Source organism: Salminus brasiliensis, chromosome 1 (assembly GCF_030463535.1).
Source record: "Salminus brasiliensis chromosome 1, fSalBra1.hap2, whole genome shotgun sequence".
Classification (NCBI taxonomy): domain Eukaryota; kingdom Metazoa; phylum Chordata; class Actinopteri; order Characiformes; family Bryconidae; genus Salminus; species Salminus brasiliensis.
Genome location: NC_132878.1, coordinates 37,365,835 through 37,390,959, shown reverse-complemented (window position 1 = coordinate 37,390,959; position 25,125 = coordinate 37,365,835). Strand labels below are relative to the sequence as shown.

General features: G+C 41.7%; 2 protein-coding genes across 3 annotated transcripts; one reads left to right on the top strand and one right to left on the bottom strand.

The window, feature by feature from the left end:
* Positions 1–16: 16 nt before the first annotated feature.
* Positions 17–9,491, bottom strand: paplnb (papilin b, proteoglycan-like sulfated glycoprotein). Its single transcript, XM_072659894.1, has 13 exons — positions 9,435–9,491; positions 7,654–7,763; positions 7,507–7,567; positions 5,995–6,097; positions 4,893–5,023; positions 4,649–4,749; positions 3,299–3,494; positions 2,070–2,246; positions 1,791–1,941; positions 1,495–1,578; positions 1,263–1,401; positions 605–680; positions 17–289 (listed from the first exon to the last, which is right to left on the bottom strand). The coding sequence occupies exons 1-13, from the start codon at positions 9,489–9,491 to the stop codon at positions 17–19; spliced, it is 1,659 nt and encodes a 552-aa protein (XP_072515995.1).
* Positions 9,492–16,126: 6,635 nt separating this feature from the next.
* On the top strand, positions 16,127–24,048 carry drc1 (dynein regulatory complex subunit 1 homolog (Chlamydomonas)). Of its 2 annotated transcripts, XM_072695835.1 has the most exons (16): positions 16,127–16,360; positions 16,468–16,555; positions 17,772–17,884; positions 17,993–18,176; positions 18,848–18,985; positions 19,404–19,490; positions 19,610–19,732; positions 20,011–20,150; positions 20,317–20,451; positions 20,916–21,273; positions 21,390–21,479; positions 22,331–22,417; positions 22,602–22,711; positions 23,172–23,324; positions 23,515–23,618; positions 23,792–24,048. In XM_072695835.1, the coding sequence occupies exons 1-16, from the start codon at positions 16,248–16,250 to the stop codon at positions 23,800–23,802; spliced, it is 2,034 nt and encodes a 677-aa protein (XP_072551936.1). In that variant the 5' UTR covers positions 16,127–16,247; the 3' UTR covers positions 23,803–24,048. The 2 variants fall into 2 exon arrangements, with proteins under 2 accessions (XP_072551936.1, XP_072551932.1); XM_072695831.1 differs by lacking the exon at positions 23,792–24,048 and having other exon boundaries at positions 23,515–23,692.
* Positions 24,049–25,125: the final 1,077 nt, after the last annotated feature.

Sequence of the window (25,125 nt, the reverse complement as noted above, 5' to 3'; positions counted from 1 at the left end):
TTTCTCTTTTTCCTCCTCAGGCACGAGCACGGTATCTTCCTCTATAGACTCTTCTGGGTGCCGGGTCCCTGTAGGACTGAGCAGGAGCAGAGACTCTGGTAGACTCTCCACACGTCCTCCTGCACTCCTCCACGGAGGCAAAGTTGTTGCCATTGCCCTGGCAACCACCATACCAAAACTGTGTGCAGGTACGGGCAGAAGCATCAAAGTAGAAACGAGACTTGTACTCATAGCATGTACCAACATCACGGGGCATAGAGCACACATCAGTATGCACACTGGGGTAGTCCTACCAACAGGGAGAGAAAGAGAGAAAGTGCGGGAAAAGGGTCATTAAGGACAAGGGAAGAATGGGGGGGGTGATATAGGGTGTCAATAATATATGCATACTGCAAGTTGTAGTCTTGAGACAGAAACCTTAGCATCCATATACAGACAACTGTAAATAATGTTAAATACTGAATACAATAGAATTAAATATTGAAATAGTGTATAAAATGACATTAATGGAATGTTTATTTTATTGACTACAATAAAAAATGACTCAAATAACAAGTGAATCCTTATTTGTGAATGGTAGTATAGGCACAGAGGAAGGTGTTACCCTGTTGGTATATTCAGGACAACCTGCTCTTGCAAAACCCTGAGCAGCAGTTACTCCGTCCAGGCAGCAGCCGTATCTGCCAAACACACACACACACAAACATGCCACAAGGTGCGTTCCATGGTTAATAAAGCCAGACTTGCTGTTATAAAGCTATAGATGATAATGATGATGCAGTTTTTCATAGAGCAGTCTCTGTAAAGCAGGACAAAATATGTACAATTATCACAACTCGTTCTGGGCACCAAACTCATCTCAGTAAAAACACACCGAAGTGTGTTTCAGTGTGGTTTATAACATTGGGTACTGTATGGAAATAGTCTATAGTCTGTAAACACAAGACTAATACAGCATGGTCCAATTGTGAGACAAATAACCACTTTTACCTCAGCACTGGAAGGGCTATCAAGATGACCAAAGGCTGGGCTACATATATTCCCAATATATATACACAATGTAAGATAACCTTGCAGAGAAGCTAAGCTAGTGTACTTGTAAAATGCCCATCCCATAAAAATGCCCATCCCATAAAATGCATAAAACGATCTCTTAAAAATGTACTTTTAGATTTAATAGAAAAAAAATACAAACTTAAATAATAGAAGCAGTGCATTCAAATACCAGCGTGGCCAAGTGAATGTAAAGCGTGAGCCACTACCTGCTTCTGATACAGTCGTCTGCACAGCCCTCTCCTCGTGGTCCTGAAGCAGCGGTGTGGCCGTCAGGGCAGCAGCCGTAGTAAGACTGAGCGCAGTGTGGACCAACCACAGGCGCGTATGGTTCGTACGGTGTGTGAACTTGAAGGACAATTCAAGACTTAGGACCCAGTAGATGATATCATCCTTAAATGCACAGGATCAGTTGGACTGTATGCGGTGTCACAGTTGTACCTGATGATGATTCACTGTAGGTATGAGGAACAAACCCTCGGAGAGAGCTCTCATGGCCCCTGGGGTCCTGAACACTGGGCACCGCTAAACAAGGAGACACACGCATGAACTAAAATTAATTTCCTAATCATACAAACCTCAGGATGAGACTGTACAGTACTGTATGCAGTCAAGAACATATGTGAGAGAAAAATATGCAAGTTTTTCTTGGGTTAAATACAAATCCAATCCTGGATTAACATAAGGCCTAAGACCTTCAATGTTGTCACAGGAAGCTGGCTTGTACCAACACTCACTCTGTGCTCCAGGGCAAGGTTGTGTGTTGCAGTTCTCCACAGTATGGGGTTTGGACTGAGGGGAACATCTCTCATCTCCATACTGGTTCTGGTCACGATCCATACACACCACTCTACGGGTCCGTGTCCCTGTGCCACAGCTCCTAGTGCACTGAGAGCCAGAAACAGGTTACCCCTTTCAAGTTAATGTACGGTACCACCAGCTGTCTTCATAGAAAACATTAGTAAAATTATTACAAGAAAGTAAAATGAGATCAGGGTGGAGCATCAGTCACTTACCAGGCTCCAGTCATTGATGTGGTATTGGAAAACCTGGTGGCAGGCGGGTTTCTGACAGGTTCTGACCTCGGCAGGGCGTGAGAGACCACTGCACTGGTGCTCAGGGAGACGCTCCCCTCGGCCGCCAACGCAGAAAACCTCCCTCACCTGCTGACCCTCCCCACACGTCACTGAGCACTTGGAAAATGCACAGAAGAAGTGGAACTATTACTTATTATCCTATTAACCCTTTAAAGGGAACATACTTGCTGGCCTTAAATGGGAATTCTGCTGACTTTACAAATTTCTACATGAGGCTCTGAGTGGGCCAGCAATCCAATGCACTGCCACTATGACCCGTGGGTTGTAAGTCCGAATCCCTAGCCATGCCGCTTTGTCATCAGAAGCCGGAGCCAGAGAGAGCACAATTGGTTGCGTAGGTAGCTGGCGCTCTCTCCCCACATCACTCTGTTAGTGATGTTAGCCAGCACAGGGGACAGTTAGCTTGTGCAGTGGAGCTGGGGGACCGAGCGCTTTCCTCCAAGCGTGTCGGCTGCCTGGCGATGCTTCATTGTATCGGAGGAGACGTGTGTTAAGTCCTTACCTATTGCCAGTGCCAGGGAAGAGCTACGAATGGGTGGGTTAATTAGCAGTACCAAATTGGGAGAAAAAATGTTTGATGTCATTAGGGTGGTTTGAAGTGAAAATAAGTTTTTACATAATACATTTGTTTACATCTCAACCAGTCAAAAGAAATGTAGGAATTCTCCTTTACTATTGTGTACTAATACTAATAAAATATGATAAATACTTTTTTATATATTTTTTTTTATTATGAAACAAATCTACTAGTGTATATAATAAATTTACGATATTTTAAATAATAAATAAAGTATATTTGGTTTGTTTATACAGCATGTTTAAAGTATGTTTAAGTATTGAACATGTCCACCATGCTGGTGATTGCACACTAGAAATGCATTTCAGTCCATCAGAAACTGCACGAGATGTACATTTACACCATATACTATCATAAAATACATAATACATAATACTCACTGTACATCTACAAAGAAATATGCAATGGCGTTAAAAGTTTTTGAGTTTGTATGGACACCCAGAAGTGTACAGTTATTAGGCTGCAGTTGAACACCAGTACTAAACTAGGCAGTACAGTCTCTTCTGCTTATTACAGCATGTATATATGTTGTGTGTGTGTGTGTGTGTGTGTGTGTGTGTGTGTTAGTTACCGAGCTAAAGCTGCCAACGCTGTACTCTGCACAAGCGTGCTGGTTGCAGGCTCTCTGGGCGGGAGGCCTCTGTAGGCCTTGAGAAACACAGTGTGAGTCGTCCACGACATGTCCGTCAAGCACACAGCTCACACTGCGGGTCTGCATGCCCCCACCACACGGCGCAGAACACTCTGAATAAGTGCCAAATGAGTACCTGGACACACACAAAGAGGAATCACACACACACAACAGGACTAAAGTACAGAAGCAAACAACTAGTTTGCTACTTAGTTTCCACACGATTGTACCAGCAACCAACAACCCGGGCCTGCTTACTGCCATCTAGCTGAACCAAACCAATTGATTCAAAAAGATCCACTGGCTTGAAGAGATGTATGGGAGCAGGATAACATGTCATTTTTGTAGGTTTTATGTTGTTTAACGAGTTCAGTTCATATCTTCTTGCATTGCCATAGCACCATCAGAGCGTCCCAAAGTAACAAGTGAGAGAAGGCCATATCCCCCCATGTACATTCAAATCAGTTCCAGTCAGTCAGTTTTTATGCACAAATTCATCAAAATCTATGTCATGTACATAAATAAGAAATATTTAATGTATTTTTTGTGCTGATATTAGCTCTTCCATTGGGCAGTGGGGGCTCAGCAGTTAACGACCCAGGCTATTGATGACAGGGTCTGCCACTGTTGGGCCCTATTGACCCCCAACCCTATTCTCCAACTTTGTATGTATTGGCTTATTAAGAGTTAATGGCTGGAGGTCATTAAGCTAATTAAATTGTTGACATTTTTGAATGATGGCACTCTCTCCCCACATCACTCTAAAGTGATGTTGGGCGGCACAGGCAGTTGTTAGCTGGTGCAGTGGAGCTGGAGATCCGACACTTTCCTGCGAGCATGTCGGTTGCCCGGTGATGCTGCATTGGCAGCAGTTTGATAAAAGGCGGTGACTGGGTTCATATGAATTGTGAGTTAAGCCCTTACCCTCCTAGAGTTGGGAGCATTGCTAGTGTTATGGGGGAGTTACAGTTGGGTGGGTCAATTGGCAGTACCAAATTAGGAGAAATGGGAAAAAAATGTAAACATTATTATAAAAAAGGTCCAATATCATAATAAGACCATTAGTTTGGCGTAGTCTAAAAACACAAGTAGTACATACATAACAAGTTGTGCCACTTTCTCCCTAATTCGTACAGTCTGTCTATGGAAACTAGGCTGTCAAAGCCCCTATATTTACATATATCTGCTTACGGAGCCTATAGCAGTTTAGCCCTGCCCTTAGCCCTGTTCGTGAATTCACATCATCTACAAGTAAAGGCGCACACATACATGCACACACACAGTGTTCACCTATAAGCCTCAGTGGTGTAAGTCACTCCAGGTCTTGGGGCTCGACTGACAGAAGTAGGGGTTGTGTGGTCAAAGCCCACAATTTCACCATGACTCAACGCCTGTAAATCAAGACAACAGCATCAGCAGGTGTCTGTCTAATGACTAGCCGTCTGTAAATCCGGGTAACAACATCAGCTTCTGTCTGTGTTAAATATGTGTGTGTGTGTGTGTGCGTGGTTGAGGTTTTCGCGTGTGCACTTGCCCTGCAGGCACCCTCCACACAGATGTCGTTGCGGCCCACGTAACATGGAGTGCCGTCCACTACAGCAGGACGATGGCGATAGTAGAAATTCTCTCCTCTGGGCACACAAACCAGCTCACAAGGGTTCGGCGCTACACCGGTACACACACACACACACACAGACACACATACACAAGCGTCAACAGAATTTACTTTACTTTACTTTACCTTACTGTCTCAGTTTTGCAATGGAGCTAATGGAGGCTAATGTACAGGTAGCAGGTAATGGAAGCTTCTTTAATTCATATCAAGTTGCTAAATAATCCCAAACAGACATGTAGTTTCTGACACTGTACGAGACACTATTATCTATGAAAATGGACAAAGTTATTGCACACAGCTAAAAAAAAAAATGCAGCACCTTTCTTGAAGCTTTCAGACATGCATGGTAACCCAGAACCGTTCCACACATTACCTGCAGAAGCTGTATGTGTAAATGCAAATGTCTGCATCCTTTGCTCCGGACATTACCCAGACTTTATCCTGCCAGCCCCCTTAACACAAACTCCGGGTAATATCTGAGTGAGCCCATGTATGGATAGAGCAGGTAATTTTCTGTAGAATTCACAGTGGGCCATGCCGTACCTCCTGCATGCACTACACAGACACTGCCTGCTGCCTAAACCATGCAGAACATTTCCCGTAGTGAGAGCATGTCTGACGCAGAACATTTACTGCTGTACGGCAGATATGTGCAGGGGCAACTGCAGAAAAGGTCACGTCCAGAGTTCGAATGTGAACATGACTTATCTGAAACCAGATAAGCAAGTCGATTTGAGATTTAATAGCTCAACAAAATTTGATGCGAGTTTAAATAAATGTGTGTGACGTATGTAAACTTCCATCACACAGTAGTTACATTCGCCTCGTGGCTCCAGTGCACAGTTCTACACGTCTGGACAGACTGACTGGCAGAAGCGCTTTACTAAACAGTTTCTTTGAGGTGCTTATAGTTTGACTGTAAAACAAAATGAGATCACTAATATTGTAAAAAGTAAGTGTAAAGTGGATGCTTTCAGTGTTTCAAAACTGTCTTCACACATAGCAGCTGGACTGTTCATACCTCCATAGTAAGGCTGCCAGGTGTAACGTTTGCCCTGAAAATCCATCCTGTCGAATTGGGAGCACTGTTCCTCGCGGAAATCTCGCGATCCAGATGGGCATTCCTTTAACAGAACACAACAGACATATCACTAAAAGGATATTCACCCATACAAATGTAGCAGTATGTATTGGATTAGTGACATTTAGAGTCATACAAGGGCTTTTTATTAAACAACATCACATTTAATTTAAATAACATCAGCGATATTGGTATATTCTATATTTACATTTAAGGCAATATGCAAATAAGCCTTGAACCAATCCCAAAATGTGTTTATTGTTGTGCTGTGAGCTGCCTGGCTAATCTCAGGTCTTTTTGTTTTGAGTAATCAAGGCTTTTACGGGATACAAGTACTTCTGTCCAAGCGTTGGCCCTATCATTGGGAAATTGCAGGTTGGATCACTGGCGATGCCTCAGCCATCTGTGGCCAGGAGTTCCAGAAAGTATACTTGGCCTGTCTCTTTCTCGGGGTGGTAGAGTCCCTCTCCCCCGATCACTCAGCACAATGCTAGACAGTTGTTAGCTGACGTAAAGGAATTGGTAGTTATCATACGTCTGCAAGCTGGTTCAGCTGTCCAGTGATGTTGCGTCAGCTGGGGCATTTGGCCGGCTTCATGTGACTCAGAGGAAGCATGTGTTAGCCTTTAGCCTTTACCTCCCAGTTAGAAGCATAATGTGATAGGGGGAGTCCTAGCTAGTGGGTAGGAACTGGCAATGACTAAACTGGGGGAGATAATTTGGGGGGGAATTAAAAACAAAAATAAATAAATATGCATAAAATGCAGAGATTATATTATACTCAATAAAATATGTTTGCTAGGGGGGTTACCTAGATTTGCTAGAGATTTTTGTTTTGGCTAACACCGATAGCGAGATTTAAAATGACCTATATTTTTTTTATGTGCTTCACTTACAATAACTATGGGATGTAAAAGTGTCATGCTTAGATGCTAAACCGTGTCTTCTTTTAATTAAATTAAGACAACAAACGAAGAAAAAAACAGTAGTGTTGCTACAATATTCCAGATGGTTGCTATGGTGTTGCTAAGTGGTTGTTAGATAGATGGTATGGTGTTGCTAGGTGGTTACTATGGTACTTCAAGTGGTTGCTATGGTGTTGCTAGTTAAGACATGACTTAAGAAAGAAACACTCCTATGGGATGCTTGAAATTTCGTAGAATTATTAGTTGCTACGTGGAAACCGAATTGCATAGAAATAGTTTGAAGACAGATTACAAAGGACTAGATTTAATATTTGTCAATAAAAATAAAGTACTGTACTAAACTAGGGAAAGCGCTGCCAGTTACGTACTGTACATTTACAGGTAAACGTTTTACAGTGTAGCTGTTCATAGTAGTACATGGGGACCTACCTGCTCTATAAGCAATTCTATGATATTTCAGGCTAGATTTGTTCGCAATCTGTGACAATATAATCATGGCACTGTTCGTTTGTCCATATCAGTGTACCTGAGTGTTGCAGGATTTGTATGACTTGGAAGGTCCCACGCAGTTGTGTCCACCATCTGTCCTGTAAATAACATTAAAGAAAGAGACAAAAGTTCATAAAGGAGAGCATTCGTGCATATACACATCCATGCACACACGCATACACACCTCATAGTGTTGCAAACCCTGGTCCTCACGGCTACACCAGTGCCGCAGGTGCGACTGCACTCTCCGTACGGGCCGTATTCTCCCCAGTGGTCATCACTCGGCTGCCTCACCTAGAGCAGACACATTTCCACGCACAGCTGAAAGCACAGTCCTGAAGCCTTCTCCATGCACTTTTTGAAGTAATAAAGCAGGCTCACTAATCAGTCCTAAACGAATCATCACCGATGATTCAAAACCATGTGGTTGGTGTGGCGCAACAGATAACACCACTACCTGCCAGTGAGCTATCATACCATGTGGGAGACTGGGGTTCGATTCCCGGTCTGGGTGACTAGGTGCTGCGCCATTTGTGTGCCATTAGTGCTATTACTGCCTGCTAAACGTGAGTGAGTGAGGGGGTGACAAACCAGGTCACTGAGGTGCTTTTCATCTAAAATACCATCTAGAATTATATTAAAAGGTCGATAACTGCTTAACTACTGAGTAACATCTTAGTACATCCAACATCTATCAGTACAGAAATGGTTTGTCAGGTGCTGCTCTCTCGTACAGCACCAATCTCCAAGTTGTGACCACTCATGAAGCAGAACAGAAGTTGTCACCAATGTAACGTACTAAAATTATGTAAAATATATAAAATCTTAGCATTCAGACAAAAAACATTTTTGCCATTTTCACTTTTTGACAGTTTGAGTCTGTCAACTGGCAGTTTTTTTTTGTCTGTTGTCAGTAGGGGCTTATGTACCGTAGATTTATGGCTTGTAGCTTTATGAACTGCCCCTTAGTTAAGTGCTATTATTCATTCCCTCACATGTCAAGCTTTCCACACATGTGCATGCCTAATCGTTTCCACGTCCTTCTCCGGACCAAATCAGTCCAAAACACACCGTTCACATCCCGAAAAGCAACTGCCTAATCTCCCACAGGTCTGCAGCGGTTTCCCTCATAATGACACACTGCAGAAAGCCACCAGCAAACACTGAAATTTGCACACTTAGGCACCAGCCTCTCTGAAGAACTGGATGGTCCCATCGAAACACACAAACACACAAACACACATTGCCTAACGGTACACAGACATTAGAGCATACACACATACACACAATCAGACAAATGGAGCATGAAGCTTGTCCAACTTCGAGTGTCTGTCAAAGCTCATGACACAAGACACTGAGCATGTACTACTCACCTAAAGTTGCATGTAAGCAGTGCACTTTATATTACAGGCATAATGAGCTTAGGTAAATATCATAATACATGGGTTGAGGCTACTCCTTGTACACCCAGTATACAGCTCTGGAAAAAAAATCTTAAATTTGCATCTCTATATGTATGGCAGCCAATTTATTCCAGGCATTTCATCAAACAAAGCTGAGTTACCTGAATTTGCAGACTGCGAATGGCATAAAGTCACCCAACAGCAATGGTGTAGCGAGGTTATTTCACTAAAGTGATTTTTGAATGCTCTCAAAGTTCAGATATTAGTACTGTGTTTAAATTTCAATACTAACTTCTTTGTATAATTATTATAATAATTTATTTGCATTATTTGAGAAGGTTGTTTTGAGCAGTTATCATTTCTGCAAATAAATAAATGCTCTAAATAGCAATATTTTATTTGGAATTTAGGAGAAATGTTGCCCATGGTTTATGAAAAACAATGCAAATGTAAATTTCCCTAAACAGACTGCCTATAAATAGTGAAACCAGAGAAACTGATCATAAAAGGTGGTCTCTTCATTGTTCCTGGAGCTGTATGTAGCCAGGTAGATGTTACTTACAGAGAACACTGGAGCTGTGAGCAGGTACAGGACCCCCAGGAGTGACAGGAGAATCATCTGCACAAGGGGAGAACATACACACACACAAAAGCCAGTGTTAACATAACTGATAATATATAGCATTGCTGTCACACATTTTTTGTGTGTTACATAATCCAATTGTGAGCTATTTTCAATTACTTTAAATCCTAATTTGAAATACTGTTAACAAGAAGGTATTTAAAGAAATGTACATCTACAAACATGACTTACATTACATACATAAACATATAACATAAGAATAAATGGGATCATCTGCATATTAATGTAAACAAATGATTCTGAATCATTCCCATTGGTCCACTCATCAAGATGTTTACACATTGTATCTACATTCTCAGCTTCCATTTCATATACACACATACTCTTAAGTTCAGATTTCAGATTCAGGCTCCCTTTGAATAGACTGAATGAGGAATCTCATGAAGAGGTGGCTCTTACCTTGTCCCTCTGTCTCGGTCTGCGTCAGAAGTTAATCCAGTCGCTGCAGGAGTGGACTGATGATTTTGTCCTGTCTGGACTACATATCTCTCCTGCACACGTACACACACACACACACACACACACACACACACTTCACTTAGGAAATCACAATTAACCCCTCCCAAGAAGGAAGGGAAAAGTCTTCTTTTCTGCCATGTCATAAGAGATGTTAACACAGAGCAGCTGAGCCATGTGAGACAGCTATGCACTTTTAAAAATTGAATGTAGGGAAATGGTAAAATGCACAAATACACAGGTGTTGTCAGAGGTTTACATACAACCATCATGGACATGAATGTCTTGACAATATTGGTGATTTATCTGACTCTTTGTGCTTTTTCAGGGACAGAATGAGGGACAGCAGTCTTTCATTGAAAACATTTTGGGGGGAGTTTTCTAAAATCAACATTATACATGCCAGGGGGTCCTGTTTTTCCAACATCTCTTTTAACTTACCAAGGCCAAGACCTCTTAGCTAGTAATCATTATTGACTATAGTTGGTAGCGTCTCTATGCCCACATAAATAAAGATTTGTTTGACAGCCCTCATTGAATGAAACTAGACATAGTATAATAATGGCAAATAATGGCAAAAGTCCAAGAAGCTCAGAGCACAGGATCTGAGAAGGATGATCATATATTTACACTATTTAGGAATAGTTTTGGGAGATGCACTTTGCCACTTTGACACAGTCTGGAGAAAGGCTGGAACTGTCACCCTGAGCTGAGCGGAAATTGGTTTGAAAGCAGCTGAGCCACATGGGGTAAGAAAATGCTTCCTGGAGGACAGTTTTATGGTCATATTAGGCAAAGATTTACATTGTTTGGTCACAATGACCAGAGAGGTATGCTTGGGGTAGTAAAGGTTAGACAAGAACGCTGTTAACCAACTGTTAAGCATGGTGGTGGTAGCATGATGCACTACTGTTTTGCTGCCATTAGAACTGGTACAACCATGTAGGGTAAAACCATGTAGGGGGACATTGGTGAGGGCCAAAAGCTGTTTATTGTGTTAAAAGATCATTCTCTTAAGGGAGACAGTATATGAACATTTTTCCAAAGCACTATTCTAGTTGCGAAGCCGAACGCCTGTCCATCACGCATTTGAGAAAAGCCTCCACAAGACCTCCAAGAGTGGTTTGCTGAAAAGTGTAGAGTCCTCACATGGTGCACACGTGTTTATGAAAAAGAGCTCTCCGAGAAAATGTGGTCTTCATGCAGTCAGGAGTTTTGCAGCGTCCTCACCGCAGATGTTCCTTATAGCACGGCCCATTGCCGCTAAACACAATGTATTAAATCATGGGGTGTTAGTGGCTCTTCAGGCTCCATGGTTTTAAAGGCGCTATTTTGGGCTCTCTCACTTTTTCAACAGCCAGACAAACAGATGCAGGTACTCATTTGGGGATTGGAAAAGGAGGGCATTGATTGGGACCATGCACCCGGTGCCAGCCATAGCCCTAACACACAGATGGATCTTTTTTTTTTTTTACATTCCAAAGCCACTACACTGAGCCAAGTACAAAAATAATAGTTTGTGCTTAATTCCAAACATTAGAGGAGATATTCATTCAGTATTTCAGCATTTCTCACTGTTGTCATGTCAAATGCAAGCAATGAAGGTTGACTCTTTCCAGGTCAAGGGGTGTAATCTCATAAACCAGCCAATCAGGCCTAATCTGATAAACAGGCTTGTCTCAGTTCAGTACCTGCACACCACACTTTTTTTAAACTATTCCATTGGCGAGCCTAGTAGGCCTTCAGAGAAGGTCTGATGACTTCTGGGAATGGATAAAAACACACAGTACGCTCTTCCTTGATTGGAAACCAAAGGTTTAGGTATCTAGGCTAAGTATCTAGTAATGTCTAAGCTTAGAGGTATCTTTGAATTATTAGTCTATTCTAACTAGCTATGGTTTCTTTCTTGGATAAATAGCAAAGCACTTTGTAAGTCACTCTGGATAAGAGCGTCTGCTAAATGCTGTAAATGTAAATGTAGGCAGTTACAGCCAAGGAAATGTTCCTTTTTGTTAGGCTTTCAGACGACAGGGCAAAAATATATCAAGATACCTGAAGACAATTTCATAATGCATAATACTTATCCCTGTAAGTATTTTTATTTGATTATTTAGAGCAGACAAAAAAGCACCAACTAAACCATGCTTTTATACAATGGTACTTATTCTGTGCTACACATATAACAATGCTTTAAATATAAATAACATATATAAATCATTTTTGCTATTTTTGTGATTGATACTCATGATATCCATGATCTGCTCCAAAAGCCTATTATGGTGCAATTCCTTATGATAATGTTGAAATATTATCATGGTTCCTACTAATAATAATTTCTACTAATAATACGCCAACATAATTAGAAAGTAGAATCAACCCATTACTTTTTGATTTGTAATTTTGAGCGAGTAACCCCACTACAGGCCTTCATGGATGTTCTGCATGTATGTAAAGGCAGCCATGTAAACAAGTAGTAGTCTAACCAGGTTTCAATAGCAATGGCCTAAGGACTAAACACTATTCACTTGACTGCATCTCATGCATAGACCTGTATAGAATAGCACTCTCACAAACCTACGCTGGCAAATCACCAGGTGGTCCCTCGTGTCACTGCTTTGAGCCTGAACAGCCTTCATACAGGCAACCACCAATTGTTCATAAACGATATCCTCAAAACCTTTTGCTCCTAATGAACATGGGCAGTCTGTGCTAATGAGCAGCCTCTGATGGCTCCTCCTCCTCTGCTACATACGGTACACATGAAAACAGTTGATTTACATAGTACATAATCCAGCTATTAACAGTGCACTACATCCTGCTGCGTTTCCCACTGGCATAAGTCAGTAGCACTCAGACTGACATACAGCTCAGGTCTTTAGAATGAAGACACCTGAGGAGAGCATGAGACCAGAAAAGCAGAAAAGGAGGACAATGAGAGCTTTAAGAGAAAAGAGTGAGACTCCTCCCACATGTCCCACTTCCTTGTCTACTAATTCCACCACCTGAATCGACTTCTGAACTGTTTCTGTCAGAGTCAATCACGAAGATGACCAGAACATGATCATCATGTCAGCGCTTGGATGCTCTTTAGTGGTTCACAAACAGTCTCTTCAAGTCTTCTTCTCACACTTAGTGTTGACGTGTCGTGTCTGTAAGCTGGAGGTCCAAAATGAAGACACACATAGCGCCATTGTATTCCATTCCACTCGTCCTACTCAGAAACCCGTCTACAGAACTCAAAAGTTACATGGTTGCCACATATTTTCTGTTTTGTCCTCTATATTTGTACAATGTGTTCCTTGTACTGGACCTTTGAAGCCATCCCATGTCCCCTGTGTTCACCATTCACACTAGACAGCCTTTGATAGCTTTGTGCCTCCTCACAGCTGCCTGTTTAGTTTCTCGGCCTGCCTCTCTTTGGCGTCAAAAGCATATTTGGTGTCCTGCAGGTCCTCGATAGTCTCCAAAGCTTCCTGCAGCTCCTGGGCCAGGGCGTCATACTTAATGGTCAGCTCCCGGTTCTCCAGGCGCAGCTCTGTGATGTGTCTACTCAGCTCCAGGTTCCAGTGGGTGCAGTGAGACCTCAGCTGCTCCACCTCGGACAAGAGCACCTCCATGCTCCTCATCAGAGTCTCCAACTTCTCTCTTGCCGCACTCATCTCTCCCTGCCGCTGCTCCATGGTCCTTCTAGTCTAATCTCCCTTTAAGCAGCAAAACAGTAAAATAATCAGTGTAACCAAACAGGAGCGGAACACGGCACACCTGCTCAGACCTCTTAGAAGACTGGATTGCACGATGACAAAGCTAGTTTGCTTAATCCCATTTTCCTCCCTGCCTCCTCCAAACGCACTCTCTTTTGGGTATGTCCTGACGTTCTGACCGGTAATCTCCTTAGTTAAGCTTTTAGAGACCAAGGCTATTCTCTGCCACCAGACACTCCATGTGTGCCATGCTGCCCAGCACAAAGGGCCACACAGTCAGTGAAATAGTCAATTTAGAAGTTTAGGCAGTTGAGCAAATGAGGGAATGTACTTGTCATTAGCAGATCCAGCCTTTGGATCGTCTCTGTCTTTGTAAATACGGTTGTTTCAGATCATGGTCCTCACTCTCCAGTATCTACATGATAGTCAGGCTGTAGCGGATAGTAGCTGTCAAAACAGACCATTTTGAATGTACAGTGTTTGTGATGATAACAGAGTGACATATGTCTGCCCATTTAACTGCCCTGCCCATAAGGCACTGAAGGTATATTATAAGGAATGTTTTAGCTTTTTGAACTAGGTAGAAAACTGTGTAATCAATCAAAACAGAGCTCATTTACATATACAAGTCTTAAAGGCACAGTAACAAAAACAAAGGGATTAGAAAAAATACACTATGGCTGTTTTTGGCACATAAACACACAAATGTAGGACATAGGCCCTTTAACACCATGTGTAATTTCACTGGAAATTACTAGGCCATTAGCACACATGTGCTAGTGCTTAAACACAAACAGTGGGGTTCCTAATCCAGTGGAATCTCCCCAGGAAGAGCTCAGCACAGGAGCAATGCATCGTTCAATACAACATTGCCGCTTTATTGATGAACAGTGGTGATTGTGGTTGAGCAAGTGTAGAAACACAGAAGCAGGTAGCTTGTAAGTTGTTCAGGAGCAGCCTAGCTGTTCAGTGCAACAGCAGGCTACATGGCTTTTGCCGTCTGTGTTACACCTAGGCAGTCTGGAGATTCATTCGTGCGCCATGTGCACCTACCAGACTAGCCTAACATCAGAGCACGGCACTGGTCAGCATTGTTGTCTGTGTGGAGTCCTCTATCAAAACCACAATGGGAGAAAATTACCACATTGTCTACACTCCCTTGTTCAAGAGCTCAGTGCATCCAGGGCTATGTTTGGCGTGTGGTCATTTCTTTATGAGTTATGTCTTTTTAGCTTTCTTTTTTTGTTGACTGGATGACGATTAAGCTTTTTGACTGGGTGGCCTGAGTCTGCCTGTAGTGAAGGGCTTGATCATCATCCAGTCAACAAAAAGAAAGAGCTAGAGGGACATAATTCATGAAGAAATTACCCCACGCCAAAGATAGCCCTGGGTCCATAAAATTCATACTCACAAGCCAAATAAAGAACTATGAACACATCTTCTGAAAGCGAACTGAATACAGAGCCACCCGTGCTCATATCTGAGGTTCTTTTTTGTGGTGTATATAAAACCTGCAATCCAAGCAAATGATCTCCTGGAGTCTACATGACAAATAAGCCTGGGCTACTGCTACTGCAGCCCTGGATGCTGTGGGTTTTTTAAGGTCTGAAGGTAAAAAGTCGCTTTTTACTGTATTTTTTATTTTTATTTTATATATTTTTTTTGTTGAATGGGATACTGGGAACCATTTTAAAGCTATTTAACCGAGCAGACAGGTCTAATGCAGTTCTTTAGAAACAGCACTGAGAGAGTTTCTACCTGTGATATAAACCTTATAGATCCCCTGGCATATATTATTTTCACATTAATCTCATAAATCACAGGCAATGATAATCAAACATTGCTTAATCATTAAAAAAGTCAATAGTAGAGGATGCAGTTTTCTGGGGGGGTTTTGTGTTTGTTTGTTTGTTTGTTTGTTTTTTGTTTTTTTTACTGTTCATGACTAAACACCTGGCCTAAGCAGGGTATATTGACATAAGCTAGCATAATTATAATACATGAATAATTTTATAGATTTTTATAGTGTTTACATTTTGTAAAAATGTGACTGAGATGAGTACACTGCCTTTCAGCTAGTACTGGTACTAGTACTTAGCTGGCTAGCTTAAGTGTTGAGGGTGATATTTTAACCACCAATATGACTTATTTTTTAATTTTTGGTGAACTGTTAATGTCTGTATGTCGGTTATTTGATTGACTCTGACCTGAAGTGTCTAACGTTAGTTAATAAAATAATTATTTTTTTCGAAGTTTTTAATTTTAGTCATATTGAATAAAGAAATCACTAGCTAACAAAAAGGTCAACGTTAATGAGGTTTGGGACAATAATTTATTTAGCTGTTACTGGTTTAGCTACTTGTTTGTTTGTTTGTTTGTTGTTTAACTGACGTATCCAACATGGCGCATGACGCTGTATCATAGCAACGTTAATGACAACAGTGTACCCAGCCAGACAGCAAGGAGAGGAAATTCTGCCAAGAGCTCCCTCTGAAACTAACCTGCTGAAGTGCCCGCGTACAACACACCCGAGTATACATTTCTTTAACGTCGAGTCCAGTAAAAAAAAAAAAACATGTTAAAGGCAGAATTCGGCGAAGCAGGACCGTCTGTGCTCTCCGAAAAGCCGGAGGAGCGAATAGCCGCTCGTCGCCTCCGAATAGCTGCACGGAACGAGGCCAAGAAACGGTGAGTGTAGTCTGACTGACTAACTAGTCTAACTAGCTAACTAACTAGATAACTAACTTAGCTACTGGTTGTTCGTTATCTGCTTAACTCTCTGAACTCTCTGCTAGACAAGACCTTGGAGAGGATTCTCAGGAGATGCAGGAGGCTGAAGCAGAAGCTCGAACAAGTCAGAAACAAGTGGAACTAAGTGAAAAGGTAGGACTGGTGTAGCTGTCTGTTTATAGTACTGGCTATCTTAACACAGCTGAGGTTCTTCATATAGCTAGAGGCTGCTGGCCTAGCACTACATTAGCACTAGCTAGATAGATTCGTGCAGATGTCTAACATAACGTTAAGTCAGCTAGCTAGCTACCTCTCAGGTTCATAATTTTACCACCAAACTCACCAAAGCCCTACAATAGCTATACTGACAAACGCCACATAAATAGATTTATCTAAAATACATTGAAATGATTTAACATTCAAAAACAGCACTATAGTACTTCTTGTCAAAGCGAATGCCACAGTGAGATGAGAAAGCACTGCACGGCACCCTATGGTGCAGTATCACTAAATGACCACAAGGTGTCGTTCATGTTGCACCGCCTACAGTGGCCATACATAGACATAGTCTTATGCAATAAGAGTGGGTTCCCTTGGCCAAATGAAACACACTCTCTGCAAATTGAGCAGTATTAAACACAGCCTCTGCCTTTTATAACATAAGAAACAAATAGCTAAATAAATATGTCTTCAGTCTATGGTGGATTTTTACTGTATGTTTTGGATCATCACGATAGAAACATGAGAGATCCACTACCCTGCTGTACAGTTGGTGAGGTGTTTTTTTTTTTTTTTTCGCCAAATACTTTCTTTGCTGAATGAGGCCAGAAAGTCCTCTGGACACTGTTAAAAGTCTAAAAAAAATTCCTGAAGGTTCCTTAAAGCACCTTGAGAGGTTCCTTCACAGTTGTATTGAAGAACCTCCAAAAGTTCCTCAAGAAACAGTGTAGATTCTTCAAACATTAAGGTCACAGGTTTTAAGGTGTTCTATAAAGATTATGTTTGTGCGTGCAATACTACAAGACACCACTGTCTGGAAAGCTTTCTAGGTTTTCCAGATCTCATCTTGACTTCCACAGTTCCCCTGAAGTGCAATTTTCTAATAATGTCTTGTGGTCATTAGTTATTTGGTCCAACAATCTGTGGATATGTTTAAAGGTGCCCAACATTTGCTTAGGACTGCTTACATACACACACACTTTACTAAACTATTAAAATGAGCTTTAAGCCTGAGGTGATCTCCAATACATAAGATTTAAATATTTTGCCATGAAACCAACAGATGTGGCCCCAAATGGTGAGTCTTTTGCCCAGTGCATGGAAATTGGGAGCTGTGCTTTTGTGCTCATTTTCTCTGTGATCTCTGCAGCATTTGCTTAAATTACAAACGGATGGCACAGAGTTGGTGACCAACATCTTGGTGGCAGCAGATGCCAGAGAAACAAAGAGGAGAGCAAAGCTAGAGGAAGCACGCAGGTTAAGGTATATATACACATGCGCCCTGGAGATACACCCACATACACATATAAGCGTTTGTCCCGCGTTGAACTCATCTGCTTACATTTACCTTACATTCACAAACTCATGCAGGAACGAAAAACTGGAGAACGAAGCAAAATCCAGCCTTGAGAAGTTTGAGGAGATCATTCAAAAGTGGACTGTGGCCAAAGCGAAGGAGATTCCTCAGGACCTGAGAGACGCTCTGAAAAGCCAGCAGAAGCTCTGCGCCCTGCTCATTGAAGACAAGAACAAGCTCATCAGTGAACTGCAGCAGGTAAGCATGCACGTGCCGATACAGGCATACATACGGTCACTTGTGTACATAATAAGAGAGAGTAATAATAGGAAGAAAAGGCTAAGTTGCAATACAGGGATTTGCCAGCATTAGAAAACCTAAGATTAATTTTGTAGAATGGAAAGAACAAAATGAAGGGGAGGTTTAGATAGGTTTAGAGAATGTGTTACATATGATACTTATGTTATTTACAAGTAAGCACCTTGTAAGCAAGCAAGAAAATAGTTACAACCATACATCTGTGCAATACTGTGTTTATGCTTGTGAAAACACTGTATGACATTAGATGTTTCCAGATTTCTCCTCAATGCCCCCATCACATTCATTTGTTCAAATTCACCAGCAGCAGCAGCAGCTCACTGATTACCCAAAATAGGTGCTGGATGATAAGTTCTAGGCTTTTTTTACGATTTACAAAATTAACCTAATTTAACTTGATATGACAATTTTTTTCAAGACAAGCTAAAATAACAATTGCCTAAAAATCTGCCTTAAGGTTGGTTTCAAGCATTCAACATTACAACAAGTACATTTTTTGTTTTTTATTGTCATTTTGTGATTATGTCAATGATGGTATTAGTATTTTTACAGTAGAGTATGGCCCCATGGTCTGACAAGATATAAAAAAAAATGTGTGTTTGTGTGTGAAGGAGTTAAAAGCAAGTGACGATCGCTATGTGAAAGACCTGAAAAAGCAGGCAGAAGACGTGGACCTCATGAGAGAAAGGATGCAGGAGCAGGTCACTTCTCTGATGAAGGTGTATAGACAAGAGCTGGACCTGATCGAGGTGCGGTAATACTCTCTGCTGCCTATAGGCCAGCGACACACTATTATAATTTGTAATAATCAATATTTGTGAATCTTCATAGTTCATACATCTAGCGCCTTAGTATGCGTCAGCAGTATTCTACAGGAATCACTTGTCGCATTCATAATTGTGTTATTCTCTATATAGTAACACATGATACAGTGTAGTTATAAACTAGACAACACAATGCTGATATTTGTGGTGAGGATACAGTAAAGGATTTCTTCTGATGACTCTTCCAAAAAGGTCATATATGTGCAGGTGTTGCTGCACAGTAGAAGAGTGCACCACCACTCCCCAGAGTCTGTAGCAATCCCTCTAGCAGTTTTCTCTGAAAGGTTTCTTGGTCCACTATTCCTGTTAATTACAGTTTACCTTTCGCCTAATGATGTTTCAGAATTCATTTGATGACGAGCGGAAGACTTTGCTCACAGGCAACAGAAAACAGTGGGAGCAGCAGAGGAAAGAGCGGAGCGACAAAGAGGTAAAAGGGAAAACAATTGAACTGCCATTATTTGACTATGTGATGATAGACGTGTCTGAGATTCAGCAAAGCTGATGTTAGTATAAATCGCTGCCCTGTGATTCTATATGTGAGAGCAGCTGGAGCACCTGCTGCAAAGGATGAAGCAGCTGGAGGAGTATGAGGTTCTGTTGCAGCGACTGAGACTGGAAGATATGGAGGAGAACAACATGATCAAAGTCAAACTGGAGACTGATGTAGAGGTATACACTACACGACACTTCCAGTGGTACAGAGGAGTCTCACAAAGTTTCACTCCCTAAACACTGGTTTCAGTGTTCAGTTTTTTGTCCTAATGCACAAACTATTGTGAATTATTTTGGTAACCATTTGGTTTAGCGTATCTTGGTTTAGGGTTCTGGTTTAGGGCCTACGGAACTGATGTTCAATATGACAGCAATGTTGTTAGGGGAGTGACTGAGAATTGAAGTGTCAAGCAGGGCTGTCTTGGATCTGTGGTGTTTGTGGTGTTTGTGTGTAGATTCTACAGCTAGAGCTGCAGAAGACAAAGGCTACCTACCAGCTTAATCAAGAGAAACTGGAATACAACTTCCATGTGCTGAAGAAACGTGAGGACGAGAACACCATCACAAAGTCCCAGCAGAAGAGGAAGATCACAAGGTGCCTATGCTGTCTGTACAAGGGCTGACCAGTGTCATCGGTAGAGGCCTAGTGTGACGTGCAGATTTTCATTCTAACTGAGCAGGAGCACACAGGATCACTTGTTGAAGACAATGAGGACTACAGTAGCTTGCTTTCTTCCTTAAAACACATTCCTTTATTCCAGATTACAGGATACCCTGAAAACCCTGAAGACTAAGTGTGCCAGTCAGGAGAAGCAGTCTCAGGAGGAGAACCAGTCACTGACTGACGGCTACAAGCGATCCATGCAGCAGTACAAAGACGTGCAGAAGAAGATGAGGTAAACATCACCACAAACAGACACATACATTACAGATAAAAAAAGTATGGAAGCAAGCAGCCATTTCTTTTGTAATTTTCCACCAACCAAGCATGCATATTAGCATCTAGCTTAAGCAACAAAAAGAGTGAGAACTGGAGGGGAATTTGAATTTACATAATTTAAATGTGACAAGTGTTTACAATTAAAATCATTTTCACGAAAAAACGTATCTTCACTTTTTATCTTCGCAGTTAAGGAATGACTAGAAATCTTTTTACATTTACTTCCATTAGAAACAGTAGGTTTTTCCTTTCTCCTGTTGCCAAATTGCCATTTTGAAGATACAAAGTTTTTGCCACGATATGACAGTATTTGTTGCATTAACACAATTCTTACCAAAACTAATGAGCTTAAGAAAAGCAAGTGTGTTGAGCTCCCCACAGTCTCGGTTTTATAGTGACATTATTCACATGCTATTAAAGGCACTTTGCAGCAATTGACGCCAAGCGTTTCGAGGAGATGTGGCTGATGAATGAGGGGGAGGCCAAAGCTCTGGTTAACAGGGCTCTGGAGACAGACCGTCTGATCCATGAACAGCTTTTGGGTCTGGCCTGGGTCCCACCTCCCATGCCCTTCATGGAGCACTCCGGCCCCATCCAGCCCCAGCATCAGGCTCAGCGGACGGCGCGGCAGATTGCCATGCAAGTCCTCGGGGGAGTGGAGGAGAAGAGAAAGATAGAAGGAGAGAGCAGCACTGCTGAGGGTGCCGGAGACATGGAGAGCCTGGGAGTGGACCGTAAGACAGTGAAAAGGCTGCTGGAGCTGCTGTGCGATGAGACGGTAAGGAATATATTTTATATTTTTCCATGAAATACGATTTATAATAGACAGATAGACACAGCCTACATTCTGTGTGTAAATATGACAGAAATATTCTGATTTTGTCAATCTGTCAGGGCTTCCTAATTGAGAGTAAGCTCCTGAAACTGCTCTCTCCTTTGGAGAAGGACGCACAATCTCTTATGAAGCTGGACTCTATCTTTGCCGTAAGTAGAGTGAAAGTACTCGTCGGCCTCATCTGCAGAACTATTACTATAAATTATGTTTATTGTCATCCACATTCAAACATTTAAAATCACCACATGAGTATTTACACCTTTCTTTAACATGTGTTTCATATATGCTGGGTGTGACCAGATGAGATATTATTATTATTATTATTATTACTATTATTAATTATTATATTACTTTCCTGCATAAAAAGTACATCGAATTTCCATTTTACTTCCTGTAACCAGTGATGGTTTGGCTCAGGGAGAATGTGAGTGGTTTTGTGGGACGGTAGGAGATTCTACAAGGTAGTTAGCTAGCAACACCAGAGCAAGCACAGGGAATACAACAGCCACCCCCTACCAACCGCCTAAAACCGATTTATCAACCCCATAGCAACCACCTGGGATACCATAGCAACTGCTTTACAACCACCTGTCAAACACTTAGTAACCCCAAAGCAACCACCTAGCTAACACCTAGCATCTAGTAAAATCAGAATCATCCTAATGACATGGGAACAGCCTAGCACTACCACTTAATGCTACACAGCCATTCTGCATTTCCTCCTCATTTGTACTCTATTTTTATTATAATCATTGTAAGCTTTTCGTGTGCTGTTCAAAGCAATGGGTTGTGTAGTTAATTAAGCTAAAATTAAGTGCATTTTTTTCTGTTTGTTTTTTTTTTTGTTTTGGACTAATCACAGATCATCCAAAGCATTTGTCATATGAAAGAGAATGAAAGCATGACTGTGTATTATATCGCCTCCCGTTAATTAACTGTTAGGCCTATGTTCAAAGCCAGTGTAGATGGGAACAAATGAATTTCTGAAATCTGATTGCAGGCTTTGGGGATTGAGAATGAAGAGGCTGTTTATAAAATGGCAGAGTTCTTTGTGAAGTATAAACAGCAGCAAAAGGATCAGCCAAAGGTGAGAAGGAACTCTTGGTTCACTTAACACTTAGACTAAACCTATTCACCATTCACCATTGACACTGCAGTTTAGTCTAAGCCTGGCTTAATCCATGTCTGGGAAACAGGCCGATAGACCTCTAGTAGTCTGCTGTTAAATTCTACTATCAAAGCACTGAAACTCCTCAACTGCTGCTTTCTAGGAGGACATGACCAAGAACGAGCTGGAGCCAGAGATGGACTCTGACCTTATCCACCCAAACGATTTAGTGAAGGCTCTCCGAGCATTTACAGCCCAGTGCTGCCGGCCCAGGTTTGTGACTGTGAACTGAATGGTTGTGGTAAAAAGTGTAAACTAGGTCATTTCAAATGGTTTAATGGGAACTGCTTTGCTCTAAAGCTACGCATAGAAAAGTGGTGGTGATGGAAACCATAATGGGAGTGTTTGCAGATAACCTGTCTAATGCCTTTCTTTACATCTCAACCAATGCATTGCACAAAAACACAAAGAGTACACTCTGTGGGCAGTACACTCGGTACAGGCCAGATAGGCAGTTTTGAGAGTTGAGGTGGCAGGTTTCAGGGTTTAATGGTTATTCTCAATTACTTCGAATTACTTATTGTCTCTTCCCTCATTAACTTATACCAGCCGTGTATCCTCAAATATAATAGTAATTCTCAGCATCAAATGATATGATCAGAGTGTTCACCATTACGAGTGCACAATTATGTGGGTAGACTTTGGCAGTGACAGTGGCTTTGCTCTGTGACAGAGATGCCCAGTCCCAGAAGCAGAGCAGTGTGCTGTCACTGGAGGAGCGAGATGACTCTGAGGACGCAGCATACTGGGAGAGCATGGCAGATGTCATCCCTGAGTCCAAACTCAGAGTGTGGAATGCTCTGGAAGCTGCCCTCAAGAAGTACCAGTGAGTGAGAACACTTCCAGTAGGAACTCCAGCCAGTTCCAGTGATACAATCACATCGGGGCATTGATACTAATATTCATAAGAATAGTTATGAGAATATAAATGAGACAGCTCGACTTCACTTTGTATGTAATGAATGATTGGTTCATGACCTGGCTGTTGTGTTTAATAAATGTCATTGCTTTGACAGCGCTGTGCTGACGGGGAGGTCCAAGCTTCTGACCGATGCACATCATCTCAAGCAGCAGAACTCAGAGCTCAGGACACTCCTGCACCAATACTCAACTCAGAAAGGTGTTCGTTGTGTGTATGAGTGTGAGCCTTTCTGTCCTTCGTGTGCGAATGTGAGAATCTGTTAGATATGGTATGTAATATATGTTGTCCACTGTGTGTGTGTGTGTGTGTGTGTGTGAAATACCTTGTGTGCTCTGCTGTCAGTCTCTGAATCACCTTATGTCTCTTTAAAGGTCAATACTGAACTGGAGGGGGATTCTGCCCACCGAGGTGATGCCGCTGACCTCCAAGTGATGCTGCCCCTCCTTCAACAGATCAGAAGAACAATCAGCTCAGTATTTGTGTGTGGACTGTGCAAAAGTTTTCGACCCCCAAACAAACTATTTTAAACCAATGATCTTGGCAATAAGTTTGTTTATGGTTGCATTTATTCTATTATCACTAATATCTGTCGCCCAGATAAATGTATATATTAAAAAAACTTTTTAAATATGTGTTTTTCTGAACTTTACTGTGTAAATGTTTGCTGGGAAAAAATAACTAAAAGGTAAACTTGAATTTCACCGTATTCTCAATATAATAAATGTAATTTGGAATTCAGATTGTACACATGCCTCTAGTAGCATAGATACGCATATTTTGGGCAAATGTTTTGTCACCCCACATTTTGGCCTAAAGTTTGTGGACACACCTCTATTCGCCAAGTATATTGGATGAGCTTTAGGGCAAAGATTTTGCCACCCCACATGTTGGACAAACGTTTGTGGACACGCCTCTATTAGCCAAACGTACTGGATGAGCTTTATAGGACAAAGATTTTGCCATCTCACATGTTGGACAAAAGATTGTGAACACACCTCTATTAGCCAAATTTATTGGATGAGGTTTTGGGCAAAGGTTTTGGCAACACACATTTTAGCCAAAAGTCTGTGGACACGCCTTTATTTGCCAAATGTATCGCATGAGCTTTTGAGCAAAGGATTTGGCATCCCACATTTTGGCCAAAAGTTTGTGGACACACCTCTATTTGCCAAACAAATTGGATGCGTTTTTGGGCAAAGGTTTTGTCACCCCACATTTTTACCAAAAGTTTGTGGACACGTCTATATTAGCATTCCGAAGGAGCTTTAGGGCAAACGTTTTGTCATCGCACATTTTGGCCAGAAGTTTATGGACACACCTCTATTAGCCAAACATATTGGATGAGTTTTTGGGCAAAGGTTTTAGCATCTTGCATTTTGGCCAAATGTTTGTGGACATGCCTTTGTATCAGATGAGCTTTATAGGGCAAAGTTTTTTATCGCCACCCCACATTTTGGCCAGAAGTTTATGGACACACCTCTATTAGCCAAACATATTGGATGTGCTTTTTGTGTCTTTTGGGCAAAATGTTTGGTACCACGTCCCTGCTGAGCAGCAATCGCACAGCTGGAACTGCACTCTCTAGTTCACTTTCATATCATATGTTTGTTCTTACTTGTTTAATGTACTGTTAGTGTCATAATTCCACTATCCAGCGTGGCAGATTTCTTTAATGCTTGACTCAATGTGTGTGTTTTGGAAGAAA